Source organism: Podospora pseudoanserina, chromosome 5 (genome assembly GCF_035222485.1).
Source record: "Podospora pseudoanserina strain CBS 124.78 chromosome 5, whole genome shotgun sequence".
Classification (NCBI taxonomy): domain Eukaryota; kingdom Fungi; phylum Ascomycota; class Sordariomycetes; order Sordariales; family Podosporaceae; genus Podospora; species Podospora pseudoanserina.
In genome coordinates, this window is record NC_085924.1 from 2,105,473 (window position 1) to 2,129,188 (window position 23,716).

The 23,716-nt window shown below is 42.6% G+C and overlaps 6 protein-coding genes across 6 annotated transcripts; 3 read left to right on the forward strand and 3 right to left on the reverse strand.

The window, feature by feature from the left end:
* Positions 1-8,160: 8,160 nt before the first annotated feature.
* On the reverse strand, positions 8,161-11,169 carry QC764_505330 (uncharacterized protein; the record flags this gene model as incomplete). The annotated part of the gene is made up of 7 exons (XM_062947791.1): positions 8,161-8,307; positions 8,371-8,621; positions 8,654-9,197; positions 9,233-9,581; positions 9,617-10,167; positions 10,275-10,832; positions 10,930-11,169. Coding segments are annotated over 7 exons (2,640 nt in total), but the record flags the coding sequence as incomplete, so codon positions are not given.
* Positions 11,170-11,966: 797 nt separating this feature from the next.
* Positions 11,967-15,453, forward strand: QC764_0079450 (uncharacterized protein). Its single transcript, XM_062940770.1, has 17 exons — positions 11,967-12,440; positions 12,507-12,534; positions 12,590-12,621; positions 12,743-12,838; positions 12,908-12,933; positions 13,000-13,100; positions 13,179-13,356; positions 13,412-13,477; positions 13,550-13,577; positions 13,645-13,686; positions 13,737-13,845; positions 13,906-14,407; positions 14,464-14,500; positions 14,577-14,583; positions 14,673-14,717; positions 14,777-14,987; positions 15,046-15,453. The coding sequence occupies exons 12-17, from the start codon at positions 13,925-13,927 to the stop codon at positions 15,061-15,063; spliced, it is 801 nt and encodes a 266-aa protein (XP_062799037.1). The 5' UTR covers positions 11,967-12,440; positions 12,507-12,534; positions 12,590-12,621; positions 12,743-12,838; positions 12,908-12,933; positions 13,000-13,100; positions 13,179-13,356; positions 13,412-13,477; positions 13,550-13,577; positions 13,645-13,686; positions 13,737-13,845; positions 13,906-13,924; the 3' UTR covers positions 15,064-15,453.
* A 300-nt stretch (positions 15,454-15,753) lies between these two features.
* Positions 15,754-18,225, reverse strand: KGD2 (2-oxoglutarate dehydrogenase complex E2 component). The gene is made up of 4 exons (XM_062947792.1): positions 17,330-18,225; positions 16,911-17,240; positions 16,451-16,843; positions 15,754-16,378 (listed from the first exon to the last, which is right to left on the reverse strand). The coding sequence occupies exons 1-4, from the start codon at positions 17,570-17,572 to the stop codon at positions 16,082-16,084; spliced, it is 1,263 nt and encodes a 420-aa protein (XP_062799038.1). The 5' UTR covers positions 17,573-18,225; the 3' UTR covers positions 15,754-16,081.
* Positions 18,226-18,282: 57 nt separating this feature from the next.
* On the forward strand, positions 18,283-19,315 carry QC764_505380 (uncharacterized protein). The gene is made up of 5 exons (XM_062947793.1): positions 18,283-18,584; positions 18,650-18,782; positions 18,863-18,941; positions 19,002-19,043; positions 19,112-19,315. Exons 1-5 carry the CDS (start codon positions 18,562-18,564, stop codon positions 19,132-19,134), a joined length of 300 nt encoding a protein of 99 aa, XP_062799039.1. The 5' UTR covers positions 18,283-18,561; the 3' UTR covers positions 19,135-19,315.
* A 145-nt stretch (positions 19,316-19,460) lies between these two features.
* HTA1 (histone H2A) lies at positions 19,461-21,113 on the reverse strand. The gene is made up of 3 exons (XM_062947794.1): positions 20,201-21,113; positions 19,759-20,051; positions 19,461-19,705 (listed from the first exon to the last, which is right to left on the reverse strand). The coding sequence occupies exons 1-3, from the start codon at positions 20,254-20,256 to the stop codon at positions 19,647-19,649; spliced, it is 408 nt and encodes a 135-aa protein (XP_062799040.1). The 5' UTR covers positions 20,257-21,113; the 3' UTR covers positions 19,461-19,646.
* Positions 21,114-22,322: 1,209 nt separating this feature from the next.
* On the forward strand, positions 22,323-23,604 carry HTB1 (histone H2B). The gene is made up of 3 exons (XM_062947795.1): positions 22,323-22,935; positions 23,023-23,094; positions 23,162-23,604. Exons 1-3 carry the CDS (start codon positions 22,773-22,775, stop codon positions 23,338-23,340), a joined length of 414 nt encoding a protein of 137 aa, XP_062799041.1. The 5' UTR covers positions 22,323-22,772; the 3' UTR covers positions 23,341-23,604.
* Positions 23,605-23,716: the final 112 nt, after the last annotated feature.

Genomic DNA, 23,716 nt, shown 5'->3' on the forward strand with positions numbered 1-23,716 from the left:
TATTTCAGTTTTTTTCATGTATCTATTATACTTTATACTTCGAATGATAGGTAACAAAATTATATCCCTTTTATATATTGGGCTTTGGCTTTTGCTTTAAAATTTATTTTATGCCTGTATAATATATATGTTTAAACAATAGTATTTATTACTTTAAAACATTGAAAATGTTAAATTGATATTAATATTTTATTTTGTATTTTATATTGCATAATTTCTATACTTTTCTTATTCTTTTTAATTTTTTTCAGATTTCTTTTTTATGCTTTTTTTTTCGTTTTTATTTTGTTGTAATTTATCTTAAACCCTTTTCCTCAATTTTTTTATTTTTGAGTTTAGATAAATGATTTTTTAAAACCAAAAGATTTTAAGATGTCTTCTTCTTTTTTTTATTAACTTTTTGTCTTATAACTATAATAAAATCAATATTTATAGGATTAAAATATACTATTCAATATGAAAAATTAAAATCATAATAGAAACAGAGTTAATGAATACTTGATATTGAAATTAATAATAAATAATTCAAAATCATTGAAGAGTAAATATTTGATTACTATCTGTAAAAGGCTTCAAGCACCTATTCACTTAAACGTTTTATTATTTTATTCTTGTAAATCTTAATAATTTTCTTAATATATATGAAAGTTTATAGTTGAAATAGCACATCGATGGTTTACATGATACTTTTGTTTAGAGTTTAAGAATATAATTGCAGTGCAAATATAAGTGTATATATTTATATACCGTAAATAAAGCTTAGTTTAGTAATGAGAATATTTAAATTCTTTTTGATTTAAAATCGGTAGATTCATCAGTAGGAGTAGTTTCGTAAAAGTTTTAAATAATATAATTGAAAATGACTATAAAACGTGTTAATATTGAATCTTTTTCCTATAAAGTATCTATTTATATTCCTAATGTGCTCGTTTATTATGAAATAATCAATTCATCAATGCCATTAATATACGAAAAGAATAAGTACTCAATCATTTAATACTAATTTTCTTTTAAATCTTTTAACCTCTAAATTAATTATAATCATGACGCTATACGGTTGCGAGTAGGCGGTTATGAGTAGGATACTGGGTTAAGATTGTGTAAGAATTTTAAAGAAGCGAGAGTAGAAATAGGGTTATAGCTAATGAAAAAGTAGGAAGAGCATAGGTTGGGTGGGATATAGGCGGAGAAGATAAAGTAAGCAATTTTTTTTTAAAAAAGAAGTAAGCTACATATTAACATTTCTTCTTTGTGTATATTTTATGATTATCTGAAATATAAAATTTTAATATCAGCCTCGATTTGTTCAGACTTTAACTTATAAGATATTTATTTATAATACCCTACTTATTATGATAAGGAGAACCGGCTTAATTTACATAGTTATAATATACCTATAGTAGAGTCTATAAGGTTATGTCACAGTTAAGCCAGCAGGCAAGACGAACCGTGTGCGGGGTACGACACCCACAGCTAATCGTTAGTAGAACCAATCAGGATGGGGAGTAAATAGCCTTACCTGTAAGATCATTGCCAAAAGCCAATGACCCAGAGCGGGATTTTTGCTAAGAGTTCATAATCCAGGGGACCAATAGGTCTATATATACGGAGGAAGTAGCTAATGTAAACAGAAAGCTCCGTAGTAAATAGTATAAGTAATAATCGTTGAAATTTTACCATTATTACTAAGGCAAGCCATTATTGTATATTATTTAGCTATACCGAATCAGAATTATTCAGAAGTGCCTTCGACTAGTATCCCTTTTGGAGGTTCTGGATAGAGTTTCGTTACAGGTTATAATTAACCTATAATAATTTCTCTATATTGATTACCTAAACAAATTAAACAAATAATAAATAGTTCTAATATTAATTTACCTCCTGAAGTAATAATATTCCCTTTAAAAATATTATAAATAATCAGGTTTTTATCAATTTATTTCATTAATACTTTCCAAAAACTAAAAGAAACTAATATTACAGTTAGTAAAAAGACTGGTTATATCTTCAAGGTGTTTTTTGATAGACTTACCTAAAAAGAAATTACTATTAAACTAAATATAATAAGAAATGAGACTGAAATCATCCCTGCTGAAGTTTTATATAAAATATTCAAGAATAAAATATCTAAATATAATCATAACCTTTATTACCATATTGTTTTTAATAAACTTATCACTGCTGAAACTCAATAAATTAAATCCCTTACCAAGTACTATAATACTGTTCATAACTTAATTACTACCTTTACGCTTCAATATACTAATAAAGTTAAAAACCCTGTTATTCTTAAAGAAATTGCCTATTAATATAAATAATAAAAATTAATAATTTCTTTTCTTATGTCATATAAAATAAATTTAAGATTGTTAACGTTATTTATAATGAAACACCTGGCCAATATTTTAAGGAATTTATTCAAAATATGTTTTTTCAATACAAGAAATTGTGGAAATTATATCCAATACGTGAAAGCCTGAGAGGCTTTTATAAATTTAATTTAATCAAAATCAAAAATTAACTAAAGAAATCAAAGCGCTATTAAAATATGTTACTATAATGACCGACCTATATTTTAAATTTGACCGATATTTATATTTCATCTCTCTTCTTTAATTAAAGGATTGCCCCACATTTTTTACTTTAAAAAAACACACTTAATAACGTTTTGATTAGTAAAACTAATGCTATAAAAAAGGTTGAACAATATTTAATCTATTAAATTCTGCAGTTTGTATAAATAAAAAAAACTATAGAAACTCACTCTCCTCAGAGTCTAATATTATACTACGTATAATAAAATAACTATTAACTTCTTTACTGATAGACCCAGCTAACAAGGTCTCTATAGGTAGATGGCTTTTTCATGAGGGTTAAAGTAAACAAGTTTAGGATCATGATATTTATTTATATATTTCAATGTTTTTATTATTTTTAAATATAGGTTTTTTGACTAATCTCATAATATTCCAGCATTATATTTTCTTTTAAACTTTACTTTAAAAATATAAATATCATTTAAAGAATTAATATATCAATATATTTATAATCTTAAAAAGCTTGGCTAGCTAGCTAGATGCTTATAGGTAGAGACTTTATTGTATATAATTATTAATTATTTTTAACTAAATACAGCTATTTTATTAAGTTTTCAAATAAAATCTAATCATAATAGTAGTTAAGTATAAGTTTACTATAAAGTGTTTTATCAAAAATATGAAAAGCTATCATCAGATATATAGAGGGTTTATTACTCTTATTTTATTATATACTACTATCAAATCCTATAGCCTATAATATCTAATTAAAAACCAAAAGCATTATATAAACTAATTTTACTATACTGTCAGTACTGTAAATGCCTATAGTAATAGTGTTTTTAGTGTGGCGAAGCTCTATCTAGAACCTCTGAAAGGGATACTGGTTAAAGGCACTTCTGAATAATCCTCGTTTGGTATAGCTAAACAATGTATAATAAATAGCTTATCTAAATCACAATAGTCTTAGATACTAACGAATGTAACTTATATTGCATACTACGGAACTATCTATCTACACTAGCTAGTTCCTCCGTATATATAGACCTTAAGACCGTACACCGTTAACTTATAGACGGCCCTCGGTCCACTCTTGATTGGCCGATACTGGACCGCAGACCATGAGCCCCGCCGCGGTTCCCAGTCTCTATTTTATTAGTCCGTTCCGTCTATGTGGACCGTGAGCTCCGCTCGATCGCTCGGTCCAGCCTTAATTAATTGGCGTAGCTTTATTATCTACTAAAACCATAATATAATACTTTCTTTTTAAGCTAAAGTCCCTATAGATTAGTTCTTTTTTTATTATTAATGATATTATAAGTTTCTCCTTTTTATTTTTCTTTACTTTTTATTATATTTAATTATATGTAAAAATATTATTATAGAACTAAAAAAATAAAAATTCTCGCTTTACGAATCTTTTACTATGATTCTACCGTAATACTATACTTTACCTATTTTTATAATACTTTAAGTACGTACGCCTTAAAATTTTATACAACGGGTTTAATCTTTATTTTACTTATAAATAATTTTTTTTCTTATAATATAATTAATCGTTTTATAGTAACCCAAGTAATTAAAGAATAGGATAGGCTCGAGTGTAAAAAGTAAAAGCTTAAAAAGTAGTTTTCGTAATTAATTATTAAGTTTATCCGAATAAAATAAATACGTTACTCCCTCCGTATTTACGAGAAGCGTCTTTTCGCGCGGTATATTTAGGAGGAGGATATTTAAGTAGCGTAGTTTACCGTTACGGCGCTACCTACTCTTTGGCCGGATATTTTTACCTGGCTGGACGCCGCCTAAAATATTATTCCTTACGTCCGGGACCTTTTTATAGGCTTTGATTAGCTTTCCTACCTTTCTTTTAATTTTAAGATAGCCGGTCTTTCCTTTCTAACACTGTAAAGTACCGTTAGTAACATACTTTCTATTTCCTAAATTAATTAAAATATATAATACTAGTTATATCTAAATCACTTGATATTTTCTAATTCTATAATATAGTGTATAATACGTTGACTATTGTATCGAAGGTACGGGTTCGATTCCCGCTGACATTTTATATCTAAGTTTATAAATACCGTCCGTAAATTTAAATACTCGTCTTTTTAGTTCCACGTGGGTAGTGCGTCTTTAACCTTTATTTACGGTAGTTAAGGTGTATAGTATTACTTGGGCCTAGATTTCCTCGTACCTACTAACCTTATAGTATAATGCGTAGTATATTAATTACTTTACTAGAGGCGCAGGTTCAATTTCCATCGAAATTCTTTTAGGCTTAGAAAAACCTAATAGATTTTCCTAAACCTAAATATAATTTTATTTATTTAGGTTTTAATTGGCTTAAGTATTACCGATAGAACTTTTTTTGTTTATCTAAATGGTTAAGATCTATCTTTAGTTTCCACGAGTTATTTATGATTAAACATTTTAAATAACTTTTATTAAAAAATAAATCTAATATTTCTTTTGTATTATACTTTTTTAATTCGTTTTCCGCATTTCTTTCCTGAGTATTAATTCTATGTATTAATAATATAGATTCTAAAAGTGAGATATAAAACGTATATAACTATAAACGTATTGTATTAAGTAATATCAGTTGGAATACCGTTTCCGATATCTTTCTTTTAATTTCAATGAAAAGCTAGACTATAGAAAAGTAAGTTTATTTAAGTCTTTTAACACGTAAATTACGTATAGAAAGGAATATTATATTCCCCCTCTGAAATAAAATCCTTTATGCTTTTTAATATTACAATATTTCCTTATCCTTTCCTTTATAAACTTTAATTTTTATTGGAAGTTACCGTAAAATATATATAGTTTATTTACTTCAACTGTAGCCCTAGGTACCTTAACGCTAGGTCGCTACCGTAGGTTTATTTTATTTTTAAAATTCCTAAAAAAAATTTAACTTTAATTATCTTTATTACTAATATATTATATACTCACTATACCATAAATAATAATTTAATTTAATTATTTTACTTAAAATAATACTATCCTACAAATATTATTTTTTAGTTTAATTAAACCGTTCCGTTTAAGCGTTTATTTAGAAGTAGTAAACCGACAGTACTTTGTTTACTACCCTTTAATTTTATGGTTAACGCTCTTTAAACTTTCGATCGAATTTTGTATTACAATGCGTAATAAACTTCTTTAACTCTATATATTTTATCATAATATTCCGTAGTACTATGTCCGCTAATTACTTTACTAATTAAAAATTCTTCATAAGGTAAAAAGTATATTTATTTCGTAAATTTATTAACTACCGTTAATATACTATGATACTTAGCGTTAATTATTATATTTCTTATTTTTATTAATTTAGTAATAAAACTTCCTGTAACTAAATTCTATAATCGTTCTATTATTAATAATAACTTTAGAAATCCGTAACGCTTATACTTCGTAACCTATATTCCCTCACACGTATAATATAATGAAGTGATTTCTTTAACGTCGTTCTTATTCTTTAATTCATTAAAGTATTATTTAATTTTTTCATAATCTTTATAATATTTATATATTATTCGAATTTCGTTGTATGTATTTCTATTATTAATAGCGTCCTACTTTTTAGCTTTAATAACTCCTCAAAGGTATCATTGTAGTAGTCCGCTTACTGGCTAAATACGTTTACTCTAACGTTCTCCTAGCTATTTATATAATTAATTTAAAAATTAAATTCCGAAAGAAACTTTGACTATTGTATTTATTATACGTTAAAGACCTTTCGTAATAATAAAGTATTATAATTTCTTATAATCCGCATAAATCTATATTTATAATTAATATTATTAAAATATAGCTTCTACTCTTTAAACATTTCAATAATAATAAGTAATGTTGTATATAAATTAAATAGTTTTAATATATTTGTTTTAATTTCTGTAAAAACAAAAGGTTATTAGATATAGCTCTCAATTGTTATTTCGCTAACTTAAATATCTACCTCTTGTATAGTTTAATATATTTGCCTCGATTTTAAGTAATTGATTAAAGTTTAATAATTCAAAAAGGTATACCAATTAAAGTTTTCCTCGAAGCTTACTTTTTACCTTATTAGTACCTAATAACTATAACCTTTATAATTCTCGGTCCTTTAGATAGAGTAATTAATATAATATCCTGTTTTATTCGGATTACTTAAGTAATTTATGATCTTTTTTAAATTTCGTTACTTCATTATAATTAAAATACTTAAAGTTATGTTTATGTTAGCCCGGCATTACGGCCTTTATTATTAAATAGCGTTAATATTTATCGGTCCTAAGTATATAGTATCGGAGTAATTAATATTAAAGTATCTCCGTTTGTACTTATTGTTAAAATAATTATTATTAAAGTATTCTTTACTATTATCACTGTAGGACCCCCTATTATTACCTTTCTTTTTCGTACGACGTTAAAACTATTAATCGTCGATTCAAATAACTATAGTAATATATTTATTAATAATATTAAGCTTCGATTTTTTATATAATTTATCTTTTACCTTTTCCTTAAAACTATTATAGAAGAATTATATTAACCCCTTATCGTTAATAGTATTACGTAGGCTATGGATTTTAAACAACATAGCCCTATCTTTAAGTTTAGTAGCCGCAAAGATTACTTTTAACTCTTCGTTAATAAACTAGTTTAAGTATTAGCGATAATAGATTTTACGTTAGATTAAAAACCCTTTAAGTTTACCTTTCTTCTTCTATAGAACTTTAGTGCCTGGAATTTAATAATCGATTTAAATATAATCGAAATAGTAAAAATCTATTCCCGAGTTTACTAAACCTTATCTTTAAGTTCCTTAAAGCGTTTAATAACCTATTTTACCGTAATAAGTATAAGTTTAGTATTAGTAGAAGATCCCTCGCTAAAATTGAAGTAAATATATAATATATAACGAACTCCTATCTAGAATCTCTAACAGGGATATTAGTTAAAGATATTCCTGAATAATCCTAGTTCAGTACAGTTAAATAATATATAATAAATAGCTTGTCTTAATTATAATAGTTTAAGATACTAACAATTGTGATTTATATTGTATACTGCGGAACTGTTTATCTATACTAGCCAGTTTCTCCGTATATATAGACCTTGGGACCGTGGACCGTTGACTTACAGACGGTCCTCGGTCCATTCCTGATTGGGCGATACTAGACCGTGAGCCCCGCCGCGGTCCCCGGTCCCCATCTTATTGGTCCGTTCCGTCCATTTGGACCGTGAGCCCCGCTTGATCGCTCGGTCCAGCCCTAATTGGTTCTCGTGGCCCTACTGTCTCCCAAAACCGTGACACTTAGGCCTCTATATTATAGCTTTTAAAAATAATATATTAGGAAAAAGTATTAGTATATAATAAATAAATATAGGTAGTGCATAATACTGATTTTTTGGTGCTATACACTTTCTAATATTTTTAAAAAAAATTTAATAATAATTTTAAATTTTACTTATAATTTTATTTTACATTTATTTTTAGTTAAGGGCTAACTTTAAACATCACTATATTACTACTGAAGCAATATAAAAAAAACATGATTGTCTACCATTGCTGGGTTTCTAGTTTATAAGTTAAGAGGTACCCAATACTGTAGCAGACTTGAAGTTATATTCCACCGTCTGTTTCCGTTGGCAGCTCGCGGGTCCTCTCAATAGCAGCAAGCTCAACCTGTGGGCCCATAAATTCCTTCATCGCACAGTATGATGATGACCCAGATAATAACCCAGATGTATCAGGGCATGCGAAATTTGCCTGTTTAAAATCGACAATCTCAGTTCATTTCTCTCCACGCCATAAGGGGGTATTGTTACTTACCCTCCCTGTCATGGGTATCTGTTTAATCCAGCCCCTAGCTCTCGCCAAATCAGCCCATGCCACCAGAACATTTTCCTCGTCCGCTATGGTCACAAATGACATGGCGAACGATTCACTTTTTGCTGTAAGCCCCTTCGAGATAGCTACTCTTCTGATATCGATGGGACTGGGATTCAAGTTGGACACTTGAAAAACGTAACCTCTGTCGTTAATCATGACCAGCTCCCGGCCTGAGGGGAGAAGGCGGCACCCTGAATTCTGGTTCCTAGTTTGGTGGATTTACCAGGCCCGTCAACTTTAATCTCACTCCTGTGTCCGTCCTGCGGCTGTATCAAAATAGGAGTGCCGGATTGGGTCCAGGTCGTAATACAAACCAACGTCCCCTCGCCATCCGATCCAGGTCGAAATATGGCCGCGGACAAACCGTTGTCCTCCGATTCGTGAAGTGGGACTAAATACCGGCAGGCTGCCAGCTCTTGGAACTCGTGAAATGGGAATCGCCAAGAAAATATCTGCACTAGCCCCGTTTTCGAACTTCTTGTGCTCGCTAGAAGTGTGAACCCATCCTGAGAGAATGTCAGGGTGTCGACTGACGGACATCCCCTGCAATCCCGGTGCGATGATGCATGTAGACGGTCTTCTCGCGGTTGCTCTGATGTTTTTGCCTTGAAGAAACGCACAGTGGCATTCTCAAAACCAACCACCACATAGTTTTCCTCTCGGTCAATCGCTAATGCTTTTGCCCATAATGTGGATGGGATGCGGTACTCTATAACTGAGACGGTAGGTTGCACGAGATTCACAATACGCAGCTGCAAGTCGTCACACTGTGTCGAAAATGGAGAAAGATGGTAATGCAAACCGTAAGTTTCTGATCTCTTGTTCCAATAACATATGCTAAATGAGTCCTGGCGACGGCTGCCAGGATACAAGTGCTCTCTGGCTGAATGGCCCGCATCATGGTGGGAGGGGTGTTGGCAACATCCCACACATGTATGAGCAGCTGGGTCCAAAATAGAGCGAGGGTAGAGCTTTGCGAGAGAGTAACATTGATATTCTTCGACGATTTCCCTCTCCCTTGATGTTTCTGGATGACAAGGGGAGTCAGAGTGATTTCCTCGAGCTTTTGGGCTTCAAGCGTAGTCGAAGACAAGGAACTCGAGTCTGCTATTACGCCAGCAGGTGGTTTTTTGCTAGTTGTAAACTTCAGCCTCCATTTCGACTTTCCTTTCTCCGCCGACGTTACCACGGGACAGATCTCGGGGTGTTTATGGATGAAGCCTCATATGTGTCATGCTGCAGCCGTTTAAATATAGGCGAGTCGTGGGAGAAGGTGGGCCGATCTGTTAGCAAGGCTGGATCAAGCTTGTCATGATGGTCCGAAAGTTTGCTTCTGTTGTCTGCTTGTGATTGTTGATGACGTAGCGGTAATGGGCTTTGGGAGTGATTGGGGCTTTGAGGCGACAGAAGCCCAGTATACAGAGAGCCAATGGGATCTATGGATACAGGGCTGGAAAGAAACATCTTTGGTTGGTGCGAAGAGCCATAGGCTTCGTGTCCACCCAATTTCCCAGCTCCTATACGGAGCGTATTGCCGTATTCTAGTGACGTGAAGCCGCTCGTCTGTGTCTTGGGCGGCCGTAGTAGAAATTGTGTGGGTAAATGACGTTGCAGGCTGACGGTGTCAGCATCAAGGTGAAGTGGTTCCAGTAGTTCCCAAGTTTGCCGTACTGTTGATATCTCCCGTGAAATGGTGATGGCTTCTCCGCAGTGTATGCATCTTGTTTTGGGTGGAAGCTATCTAGCAACATGACCATGTTCGGTGGGCTTGCTGAGGAAAGCGATTAACCACCTTGGAAGAGAGAGAGGGGGTTCGTGACCTAGGAAAAAAAGAGAAGACTCACAGTATTGATGTCCGTTGGGTTCAACTGAGATGCACCTATGATGTGACATTCCGGGCAATTCACAGAGTACAGACCAGGCCGCTGATTCGGCATGAACTGCCCACTGGGATTGTCCTGAAGAGCAATGTTTCTGACAACCTGAGACATGTTATGGACCATCTCCCGGTCACTGACGCGTTGAATAGCCTGACGGGCTACAAGCCTCGCGAATAGAGCATCCAATGCATCCAGTTCGAATTCCTCGACACAGATCCCTGCGGTGTCTTGATGAGATAGGTCCAGGGTGTCGGGTAAGACTATACGACAAATAGTGCTCAGTGTTGCAACCATCTCCACCCGGGAGAATTGGGGGGGGGTACGTAAGGCATCGAGCGCACTCAGAACAGCATTTCTGGAATGCGCCAGGGCTGGCTCGAGACGCAGTTCTCGAGTCTCCTTGTTGGCAGCATATTGGATTGAGGCGGCAACTACGAATTGCGACACGTCTCGTAATGCTAGATATTTTACAAGCCAGTCTCCAGAGTAGCCTGCTGGCACACTGTCGGCGATAGCAGCGGGCTGAAGACAGGGTGGGAACGGAGACTACGAGACAACATTCGGGTTAGCGGATGACAGACCATGAAGTGCGAGGTAGTATAAAGGTTGGTCCCCCTACCAGCTGCGATGCCAAATTTGGTAGTCCGGATGCCAATGCAGGGGGGAGACCCAAGCTGTCAGGGTCAAGGTGGAGCTGGGTAGTGATCTCCTTGCAAGCTGCGAGTGGAAAAGAGTTCGGGCCGGGAAAGCTATCGAAAACCTGCTCCAAGAGACCGTGAATGTGAGAAAAACGCTCACGGCGGTCTCGAGATCGCTGGGGATGGCACCGCCGCTTCGCACTTCTCAGATGCCTTCCCCAGCTGATTACCGGTGATTAAGCCTAATCTTGTTTCGATTGGGCTGTTTTCGCTCTTCATCTGTATGTCAACATCTCCAAGAGGTGTTGGTCCTGAAGTGCACAATGAGTCGGAAGGACAGGGTAGATTCGGGACAGAAATTGGGAAATGATAGGCAGTTGAGAAAGGGGGGAGGGGTAGGACGAGTCTGTACCCGGCCACCAAAGCGAAGCTAAGGACTAGGTTTACGGCTTTGGTGGGAGGGGGTGGAATACCATCTGAGCAATGCCGTGGTCCCCTCCATTGGCTTGGGGTTGGCCGGGCAGGGTGCACAGGAACAAGAAGCACGAGGGGGTGAAGGTCTGTGGAATATAAGTGGCTGGGTTCGCAACCACATCTCACGGTGGTGCACAAAGTGAACATATACGATGCGAGCCCGGAACAGTTGTCGGGAGAAGCTACCACTCGCCGTACTAATGAAGGGTTGCAAAAGGAGCCATGTGTGATGTTTGGTTCATCTGTAGCCATTGTGCGAGTCTCTCTGAGCCAGCTCCAAGACCTGCGGTTCAATATGGAGCAGCTTGGGATCTCAAGGGACCCAGTCATCAGGTTGCCACAGCCAAATAGAGAGTTACACTAGGTGTGCAGACATGGGACAGTTGAGACTTGGCATGCGCATGCAGATCAAAAGAACGCTAGCACTGGCGGGGTTAAGGTGTGGCTTGCTGCTTGCATCTCCATTTCACCGTTGAAGGTACCGTGCCACTTCCGGTCACCCACATCTGAACCCACATGCCGGATAGCGACCTTGTTTAGCTTCTGAGTGGTTGCCATGCTGGGTTTGTTTGCTCCTGCCCTGATTCGTTCGTATTTTAACCCCATGATTGTAATGCAGCACCCAACACGCTTTGCCATACTCCACACCACTTGGAATCCCAGTTTGCTGAAGGAACAAATTTATAATAACCATTAGTATCCCATCAGTCACCAGCCCTGCCAGGTGTTGGAAACATGGTGGTATCCAAGACAAGCAACGATTTGATCATATACTGATTCCACTTACCAGAACGTTCGACAACTTACTCAGTCTAGTAGACCGATTTGTTTTCAGGCTGATTCCTGGCGAATCTGTGTCCTGGTCGGGTCAACCTGCCACGGACTACGAAAAGCCAGAGGCATTGAACCCTCAAATCTTCACACGGGGCCCTCAGCTGGATGGCGAAGCCACTCTACATGGCTACGAGGACCCGAACCCTCCCGGGAACACCAAAAAAATTCGTGGAGAGAGCTTATGGTATGTTGGGAGGGAGAATTTATGTCCTTTTTCATGCCTGTTAATTGACACTTGAGGTTTCATAAGGCGAGTATTGGACGAGAGACATATAAATGTAAGATCCCCGGACATGGACGCGGCCGAGTATCGCCGCCATATCAACTAACTAGATGTTACGGATCTAGATGATCGCATTTTCTGGGTGGGTCATTGCTTGTGCTTCTTTGCACCCGAATACCGGACTAACCAAGGCCTCTGAGTGGTAGCAAAATAGGCAATGGTATGTGCCCTATTTCTCAACAGAATAGGTGTTGAGGACTTATTAATAGCTGGCATAGGACTTTTTTTAGGATGTGGGAGATCACTTGCGAGCGCGGGTCCTGGCGGTGCAGTTATCTGTTACATACTCATAGGAACAGATAAGATGTTTGATTGTTACCAGCACTTCAACCCGATGGCATGAAGCTAATTCATACACATACATTAAGTCATTGCCTCAGTGATAAGCTGTCTTGTCAGTTCAGAATTTCCATTCATCCTGTGTCATTTGTCCCGACCTACTGACCGTGACGTCCCACAGGGTGAAATGATTGCGTTGATGCCGGTCAACGCCCCTGTCATGGAATTTCCCCGCCGTTTCATGAGTCGTGGTGTAGGATTTGCTGTTGGGTGGGTCTATTGGTTGGTATTTCATGATTCACAGTGAATATGCCACTGTAAAGGCTTGTCCCATACCCTGACAACTCCGTGTCCAAACAGGTTTGCATACGCTGTACTGGCCAGTGAGCAGCTAGTGGCAGTATCAAATGCCATCAAATTCCGTTATGATGACGGAATAACTTCTCTCCATTGGGAGGTGGGTCAGAGGGTTGATAATGCCGTGTGGATATCCGTGTTTTTGATTCTGGTCATATTGTTCAATATGTTTCCAGTCCGAGTAAGTATGACCTGTCGGAAACTCTAGCAGACCCATGCTAATGCTGCCATTCAAGGTTTTTGGCGAATTGGAATACATTTTCGCCTGTTTCAAGCTCAAGTTTATCATATTACTGATCATGGTGGGTGCAACTTCTGGTGTCTTGGATTATCACTATTCCTTTCTCCGTGTTACTCATATTGGTGATGACTAGATGATGTTTTTTCTATCTATTTTTCAGCGTCAGTTAACACCTTCCACTACCCCATTTGTTCCGGCGTGCCAGCTACTTACATTACGTCGTCGAAGCTTGAGGGGAAGCCTACTATCATGAACCTCTTGGCACTCGATGTGAGTTCTGATACACCAACGAGACAGGGCATGGCTGACGACCCACACAGATTGGAATCATTCTTACTCGTTTTTCAACCTTGTGTACAACGCCAAGGACGAGAATCTGAAAGTCGAACATTCCATTGAAGGGTCACTGGGAGCTCTTCTAGGTGTCCGGTAAGCACGATACTCAGCTGTCGTGATTGGCCGTTGACGTGGCTAAGACTCCGCGCAAAGGACAACATTCACGAGTGTCATGTTCTCTTATATCGGCATGGATATCGTCGCAGCTACAGCAGCAGAGAGCCGAGCATTGAGTGACGTCGAGAGTATGAAAATGGCCGCTCGCAAAATCAACCTTCGTGTCATTACGTTGTATTCGCTGGCCATGCTCACCGCATCGTTTGTTGTCCCCATGGATCACCCTTTCATCAATGGCCACAGTACCCCGGTCGGTGCACGCTCCATTTTCATTATCGCCGTCGTGGAGGCTGGCATGCCCAAAGTTGCCCACTTTTTCAGCGGAGTCTTTGTCTTCTCGGCCTTCACTTGCGGTGTTAACTCTATGTATATCGTGACAAGGGTTTTGCATACCCTGGCTCTTCGCGGTCAGACTGGCCCTGAGTTTATTACGAGACGTCTTCGCCAGTGTCGATCTGGGGTGCCAGTGAGAGCGGTTTTGATGACAGGTGCCATCATGATGGTCGCTTACACGGGCCGTGAAGGCTCAGTTGGGGCAGTAAGTACTGCTGCCCTTCTGGGTGGGCATCTGCTGATTCATAATGCCACAATTAGAGACTTGACGAGCTAGCCAACAACTGCACTGTATCCTGTAAGTCCCTCTTCCCTATATCACCATGCATGCTTTGAAACCCGAGTGAGACCGACTGGCTAATAAACATGCACAGGTCTCGTGTAAGTGAAAGCTATATTTACCGGATTTCTTTCTAGATTCTGGGTTAGCCTTTTAAGAAAAACGCCAGGGTACTGATGAATGTGTCTAGTGTTTATGCCTCCATATGTGCAACCTATCTGTACTTTTTCCGGACGTGAGTCTTCCACAAGTTGAATTTCTCAGCCATTTGCAGCTCTGACATCTCACCTCTAGACTTGAAGATGCCAAAATATACGGCAATACGTCTGAGTCACAGGCAGCGAGCTATGATCGAGACAACCCTGGGTATCCATATAAGTCCCACGGGCAATGGCTCAAAGCTTGCTATGGGTTAGTTGCTTGTGTCGTTCTTATCCTCTTCAACGGGGTAGGCGCCTTTATTGAGCCCTTCAGCATTCGCAAGTTCATTGCTGCTTATATTAGTGTAAGTGCTCGAGCTCAGGCGGATTGCCAGCGCAGCGCACGATACTGACCAGTCATAGCTTCCGGTGTTCATTTGACTCATCTTGTGTTATAATATCCGTAAACACGGGTTCCGGTTTAGGGATTGGTGGACAGACAAGTCGGGCGACTTGAGCCAGACCGTGCAGGCTTCAAGCCATACGTGGAAGGGAAGGCTCGAGTTCCCTGACAGTGGCATCACAAGACACAACTGGGCAGACTTTGTTCATTGGGTCTGGGTATGGCTGAAGTAAAGTGGATATAGCTAAACAGCAACGCTGCACCTCTTAACTTGTGGAGATGAAAGTACTGAAGTATTATGGCGAAGCTATTGTGTATAGTTATATTACGGGGCTTGGGAGAATCTGTCCCGTTGCTAGTTAGCTGCTTCTCGTATCAATCTCATGCCCCAGCACACTCGTGCAAGAAAATTCAAGGTGGTTATCGAATCAAAGGCCCGACAAAATAATCAAGAAGAGCTTAGGGGTCATTGAACATTCATCATGTTGCAATACTCGAGGCCTATATTCTATTTCTATACCGCCTGTAACTAGGTAACAAAGTTCCTCCAAACTGTCGTTATCTCCGTTTCCTGTCCATAACGTACGGGGAAAGATATTGATATATATAGAGATCGTTTGTTTGTCTGAAAAGCTGAAAGAAACACTTCAAAGTCACCACATGTCATGGTGAAACAGAGCTTTGGTTTGAATCAATTAGAGGCCAACGATATGGCCACAGACAAAACTAAACACTCGTTTTGATGCCTATGATTCTACCGTTCTCATATACACAGTGTAGGCATACAACCAAAAGCACTGTCATATTATACACATATACACACGCCTTGTCCCATTGTCAAACCAAACCCACGACTTATACCGACAGATCAGGACAGCCCAGAGGTACACACGTAGGAGCAGGCATTGCCAGTTGCAAAAAATGCCCATATCTAATTGGAAACGCCCCATGATGCACCATGCCAGTGAAAAAGGCCCTTTGATAATTTACATTATACATACGCATTCAACCCAGAAAAGACAAGTGAATGACGCTACCCCTGCAAGTGATACTCATCTACAAAAGCATCTTACGGGGATCCTCAATGTACTCCTTTACCTTGACCAAGAACTGCACGGCCTCTCTGCCGTCAAGAAGACGATGGTCATAGGTAAGTGCCAGGTACATCATGGGACGGATCTCAATCTTGCCATTGACGACAACTGGGCGCTCCTTAGTGGCATGAAGACCAAGCACGGCGCTTTGGGGAAGGTTGATGATGGGGGTGCCCATGAGGGAACCGAAGACACCACCGTTGCTGATGGTGAAGGTACCGCCAGCCATGTCCTCAATAGTGAGCTTGCCGTCGCGAGCCTGTTAAAAGGGTTTCCATGTTAGGGTCTGAGACTTGCAGAGCTTTTTTGCAAATGGTGATTTTAGACGTACCTTCTTGCCCAGCTCAGCGATGGACCTCTCGATGCCAACAAGATCCATAGCCTCAGCGTTGCGGACAACAGGGGTAACGAGACCCTTCTCAGTAGCAACAGCAACGCTGATGTCGACGTAGTCCCTGTAGACGATGGTATCACCGCCATTGGGACCTTCAATCGAGGCGTTGACGGCAGGAATATCGCGCATGGCAAGTACGGCAGCACGCGAGAAAGCGCTCATGAAGCCAAGTTTGACACCAGTCTTCTTGAGAACCTCCTCCTTGTACTTGTTGCGGAATTCCATCAGAGCTGACATGTCGACCTCGTTGAATGTGGTCAGAGAAGCGGCGGTGTTTTGAGACTGCTTCAAGCGCTCGGCAATGCGAAGACGCATCCGGTTCATCTTGACCTGTTGGGCTTCAGTCAGCAAAAGGGCACGCTTAGCTGGCAGTGTGATTGTGCAAGTATAATCGTACCCTCTTCTCCTCGCGGTTGCCCAGAGTGGCGGGCTTCTCAGGGGCGGCCACTGGAGCGGGCTTGCTCTTGGGTTCTGGTGTCTCCTGTTTAGGGGAGGCAGGAGCAGAGGCATCAGGCTTGCTCTCCTCCTGCTTGGGCTCGGGAGCCTTCTCAGGCTCGGCCTTCTTTTCGGGAGCCGATTCCTTGGGCTCAGCGGCAGGCTTGTCGCCCGACGGCGCACCTCCAAGCTCGATACGCACGAGATCCTGGCCAACAACGACGGTATCCTCCTCGTTGGCGAGGAACTCCTTGATGACACCGGCCTCAGGAGCATTGACAGCAACATCAATCTGTTGCGTTACGGCACATCAGTTAGACCGGAAGCAAGTGACACAACAGGACTTCGTGGAAGAGTCCTGATGGGCTGGGCTATGCGTACCTTGTCGGTCTCAATGGTCGCAATCTCCTCATCCTGCTCAACAAAGTCACCAACTGACTTGTTCCACTGCTTCAGAGTACCCTCGCTGATCGACTCGGCCATTTGCGGCACCTTGACGATCTTGTCAGCATATGTCCGCACATGTTGGAACTGCAGGGGCAGTTGTCGCAGGGCTGTATTGTTGTTGTAGAGCGCAAATTTGGGAGCAGCGCGAGCCGCAAGTCGGAGACCTCTGTACACCATACTGTCGACGTGCTTATGCTAGGACGAGTATGTGGTTGTTTACTGCGGGAATTCGTAGATCGGGTGCAGCACGAGCCTGGGTTCGGCAGAGAGACGCGGGAGGTTCGAGTCAACAGCTTTTTTGGCTGGGAAAGAGCGCAAGGCAGGGTGAGGTCACGAACAAAAGATGCCGCGTAAAGACCGCACTGGGCAACCAAATGATGAATTTGACCTTGTGCGCTGCGACGGGCTGGTCGAGACGTTGAGGGAGGAGTCTTGAGAGCGAGGAGTGATGTGCAGGCAAGAGGTTGAATTGCGCCGTTGAGACAGGAGGTTGCTTTCCGAAATCCAGGTTGGAAAAAAATAGCTACTGCGTCCAGTTGGCAGACTCACAATCCTTGCACGAAGCACACAGCTGGGAGCGGCGCCACGGCGCTGCCGGCGCATCACGGCTAACATATTGCACGGCCTCCACTCGCCAACCGTCTGGTGACCTCAACTTGCAGCAGCTTTGGCGTGGCGGCCAAAGTACTCACCGGGGCCGCACGGGTCTCTCTGGGCTCGGCAATATGGAACGGAACGTCAGCGCCTTGGGACTCAAACGTCGTTGGCTAGGTAGGCTGTCTGACAGTCAGGAGCCCCACCGACCGGTGCTTGAGCGGTTGCAGCTTAATCCGCTCCGGCAGCCCATCTCGCGGGTTCGGGTTGGAGAAGCAGCAGCGAGCCACCATCACCCACGATGAGACTGTGGCCTGAGGCAGAAACACCTTGAAGCTTGGCAGCAAGCTCCCTCCAATCCACTTTGTCATTTGAGCTCAAACCCGACGACCTCATATCCACGTCCGCGACCCTCGTCCACCCCTTGCTATTGGACCTGGGACTAACGCTGCTTGATCTTTCGAATCTGCTTTCTGGGCCTTGACGCTCAGCACGGCGGTTGAGGCGCCGAACACACTGCAACCCAGATTGACCGAGGTTTCCGACGTCACGATCCCGCAAAGCTGCCCATTATGTCCTCCCGGATGGCGGCATTGTCAGTTATATCCCCACATCTTCACCATACCATGTCACAGGTCGTCCACTGACATCGTCTTCTAGGTCGCTTTATCGCCGCTCTTTGAAGCTCGCGCTCGACTGGTCGGTACACCGTGATGTCTGGCGCGGCCAGGCGCTCTACATCCGCTCCCTGTTTGAGCAGAACCGGGCTGTCACCGACCCCAGACTACAGCGTGTACGCTTTCTATCCGACGACCCTTGATGCCGAAGACAGGAGATATAGCAACTGACAAGAAGGTTCACGAACATGTACAGGCGCTGTTGAAAGAGACAGAGAAGTTGTTGGAGAAGTGGAAGCACCCCGACCCTTATATCCCCCCAACGGCCCCCGGAGGTATGCCCCACACAACCTTTATAACCTATTGAGGCAAGATATACTGACAATACTCCACAGGATCCAAGTACGAGAGAAACTTGCCAGTCCCCAACCTCGATCGTGAGTTTGCAGCACTCCCTATCATTCTCAATGTGCAAGTCGCCTGGCTGACATGTTTTCGTGTGCAGCTCCCCCGCCGCTCAAGTTCTGATCTAGCATTGGCAATGGAGATGGAATGTACATAAGTTTAGACGAGGAGACTGGAACGGAGAACAGACACATGCCATGGGCGACGTCGAATGCAAAGTGGTTGCCTCCAACCTGTAGCTTCCAGATGGGCGTATCTTGACAAAAGCTTAGTTTCGTGCTGAGAGCATTCACCTGACATCATTGACCGGTGCAAAACGATCTCGAGATCCAGCGACACCACACCTCAACAGCGGATGGATTTTCCGGCCTAGCCTGAGACGCTCGTAGCTTCACCACTGTAATGCAGGACAACCCAGAACCGATACAGCAGGACAATGGCAAAATAAAATGATGATCTTTAGAAGGTATTCTCATTCGTGCCCATCCATGACCATGCCCATCATGGAATTAATGTACAACCCGCAAACGCGATAAAAAGCAACCGTTGACCCTAGACCGTGACCCCAATATCATGAACCCAACGTGCCGACCGAAAAATGAAAGCAGAAAAGACGACAAAATTCCACAACCCATTTACAGCTCTTGCGAGGCGTTCTTTCCGGGCTTGGTGCCAGTCTTCTTGGGAAGAAGGTCTGAAAACATGTTAGAACCATTGATACCGGTGCAGATGTGAAGAAAAACCTACTCTGGTGAATGTTGGGAAGGACACCACCCTGGGCAATGGTGACGTGCCCAAGGAGCTTGTTCAACTCCTCATCGTTGCGGATGGCGAGCTGGAGATGACGGGGGATGATACGGGTCTTCTTGTTGTCACGAGCGGCGTTGCCAGCCAACTCGAGGATTTCGGCAGCGAGGTACTCAAGAACAGCGGCGAGGTAGACGGGAGCACCGGCACCGACACGCTGAGCATAGTTGCCCTTGCGGAGAAGACGGTGAACACGGCCGACGGGGAAAGCCAAACCAGCCTTGGAAGAACGACTGCAAGCGACATGTTGTTAGCAACGAGAACTAAAGAGAGGATGAGAAAACGCGTCTAAAACGCGAGAGGACATCCAGATCGGGACCTCAGAGGTCCAGACCGTGATGCGCCTGGCAGGTTTTGAGCGGCTCGCGTGGGAAAGACTCACGATTGCGCGTTCTTGCCGCTGCTCGCCTTGCCACCGGACTTGCCGCCGCCAGTCATTTTGATAGAGTTGAGTGGGTGGAAAAGTTGAGAAAAAGTTGGTGTAGTTGGGCAAGGACGAGAGACTCAAAGGTCTGGATGGGTTGGTTGATGGTAGAGCGGAAGTTTGCTGATGGAAAATGGAATGGATGGGAGAAGCAGAGTGCTGGTGGGGGATGTGTGAGTTAAGTAGTTTTCGCGTAGAGCGCCAGATCACGGATCACCCGCGCCTTTCACAGTGTTGATCAGGGCCAATGGGGCTAGTCCCAAAACAGGGCGTGGCAGCTGGTGTGGCACCCCAGGCTGCAAGGGTAAAAAAAATCGGGCAGAACAACCACAAAGCCGGCAATTGGGTGGTTGCAGCGCAGCGACCAGCAAAAACTGAATCAGGCTGCCCACAAAAAAAAAGGGCCACAGACCAGGAACGCTTGTGTCGATTTTGACGTTCCTGATTGTACAAATATCGCGCCATCCCCCGACCGCGTTCTATCGCGCATCCTAACTGACTGCACTCCATGGTCCCTTTTTTTCTTCTCTCCTGCCACTGCGCGTCTTCGAAAAATGAAAAAACAGGGGCCATCCTCTGTGATTCGACACCGGCAAAATCAGCAATCACAACAATCCACAGCACTAGCAACCACAACCACCCTGCCGTCTTTGGTCATGGAGCTTGGCTGACTGATTTACTCAGATCACTTGGACTCATCTGACCGCTCTGCCCCAGGCCGCCTCGACCCTCGAACCCCAGTACCTGAAGTTCATTGCAACTCAGTCTGGTCTCCCAGCCGACCTGACTTTGCAATCTGGGACAACTCATACTTGTCCACTTGGTTCTGGTTGGCTCTTGTCGTTCTTGTTGTTTGTTTGGCTTTTTGTGCCATTTTTGTCCATCAAAATTGACCGAGCTTGTGGGTTTCGCTCATCCGAGTCTTTTTTTTTTTTTTTTTTTTTTTTTTTTTTTTTTAGGACCCTCTGGTCTGTCTACCTTGTGTGTTGAAGCATGGTTCATTCTGGAATGGACTGGTTGGGTTCGCTTGGCATGTTGGAGTTTTTTCGGTCAACCCAGGCTGACAAGTCCATCATGACTTATCCTTGGACTGGGCAGATGTATGCTCTTTTTACGTCAAGGAGGTACAGTACTGGTATAAACTCGCATTTTAGGTCGATTTTACCTGGACTCTTTAAGATTGGGGCTTGATTTTTGGGTTCAGGGAACCTGAAGGGTCCAAAAAGGCTGCTTGACCCTTTTTGAACATAGGTAGGTGCTCTTGGAGCCTCATACACATTCACATGTGGGTTTTCGTGCCATATTGGGTCAGGATTGGGCCCAAAAGTAGATATAGCCTCACCAGTCAAGCTTTTGCCCCATGATACCCCAGATCCCCCAGATCTCCGGATCGTGTGAAACCCATCCGGGCAGGGCATCCGCTCTCTCGGGCCGAGCTGCCTGACAGATCTAGAACCCTTCAGGCTCGTCTTCTCTCCCATGCGGCCCTTCCCGCAGCTGCCAACACTGGGTCAAAGTCCATCTGCATCCGCAATTGTCATGTGTCATCAGGGTGAGAGTGGCTCTTCCCCAGGTCTTGGAAGCGAACGGAGATGGCAGTTGAGCAGGACAGAGCCAATCAAGGCCGGCCTCGGATGGCATGGAGTTCTGTAAGGCTGGAGGGTGTTGACACACACCTAGGTGTGCCTGCTAAAGCAGCTCCCCTGAGGAGCCGAGGAGGCTCCATCAGTCCATCCCATGTGTCACTGTGTCAATGTATCAGGGCATAATCCACCTAGCTTTCACATCTCTATCCTTGGTGGAACGCCGGACACGTTCTCCATCGATTGTCATGGAATACGCAGACAGATTTACACATCCCAGGAAAACCAAGGTGAACTGACCCTGATTCCTGGCCGCTGTGGCCGGGATTCTGAGAGTCGAGGTTTAATGGAGAGGCAGATACAGAAAGAACGAAAGAGAGAAAGAAACCCGAACGACACGCCGGGTTGCGGATGGCTGGCGCATGAGCTGTCGTCGAGGCTCACATCAGGCCTGGCCCGCCTTGCACCACAACTGAGATTCCACCACCAAGTTCCGACAGGGTTGCCCTGCTGGGCGGGGCCCTGATTTCCCAGCAAAGCTCGAGAAAAAAAATACCAGCCGCAGATCTGGAGTGTGCATTATTTCTGGTCGGGTGCTGCTATGCCCCATTCGGAGCCTCAGGAGCGTGTTATGGCGCTTGGACCACCGCGTCACCTTGCAACTTTGGACCAGGGCTGCCTTCCTTTGTGCCTTATTTTTTTGCCAAATCAAGCGGCATGTCCCCACCTTTCGGCGCGGTACTCAAATCAATCAGTCAATCAGCACCACGGCACTCGCATGTCGCGTCAGCTACAAAAGGCCCATCCCCCCTCGCCGGCTGCATTTCTTCCTCCATCAACCAACTCTCCCACAAACTCTTCCACGCCCATCAAATCGCCAGATCCATCCAGAACTTCGGTTCACTTCGTCTTACTTACCCAACAACCCATCTTAAAAAAACGCCAAAATGCCCCCCAAGGCCGCTGACAAGAAGCCCGCCAACAAGGCCCCCGCCACTGCCTCCAAGGCTCCCGAGAAGAAGGATGCTGGCAAGAAGACCGCTGCCTCTGGCGAGAAGAAGAAGCGCACCAAGGCGCGCAAGGAGACCTACTCCTCCTACATTTACAAGGGTGAGTGGCATTCCCGGGCCGAAGCGCGACTTTGCCCATCCTCGAGTCCCATGCAGTCCATCTGGATTTCGCTAACAAACTTTGCAGTCCTCAAGCAGGTCCACCCCGACACTGGTATCTCCAACCGTGCCATGTCCATCCTCAACTCTTTCGTGAACGGTATGTTTCTTCTGTCCAAAGCAATCCGTCTTTAAAGCGCGCCTTTTCTGACCCTTGTGCCCGATAGACATCTTCGAGCGCGTCGCGACCGAGGCTTCCAAGCTTGCCGCCTACAACAAGAAGTCCACCATCTCATCCCGTGAGATCCAGACCTCCGTGCGCCTCATCCTTCCCGGCGAGCTTGCCAAGCACGCCGTGTCTGAAGGCACCAAGGCCGTCACCAAGTACTCGTCGAGCACGAAATAGGTGGTTGGATGATCTTGTCTTTTCTCTCTTTTTTTCTCAATAGGGCATAGGATTTGCTTTGGCATTTGGGAGTCATGATGAGGCTTGCGCCAGGGCACACAATCCTTGGGGTCTCTTAATGCAACGCGTCACGGATGGTCTGCTTTTTATGGGGGCAATGTTTTTTTATCGGTCAATTACGGGGTTTTTGCGGTTGTACACTACATACCTTGATATCAGGGTTTCGGGCGAAATGAAATCGTGCATATGAACAAACCCACCTGGTCTCCATCGGTAAATGTGACGATCGGTCCTCTCTTGTTTGCACTTCTACCTCTCCATGTCTAATTTCGTGTTGGTCTATTGGAATTAATAGAACTCAACATCCAGACATCGC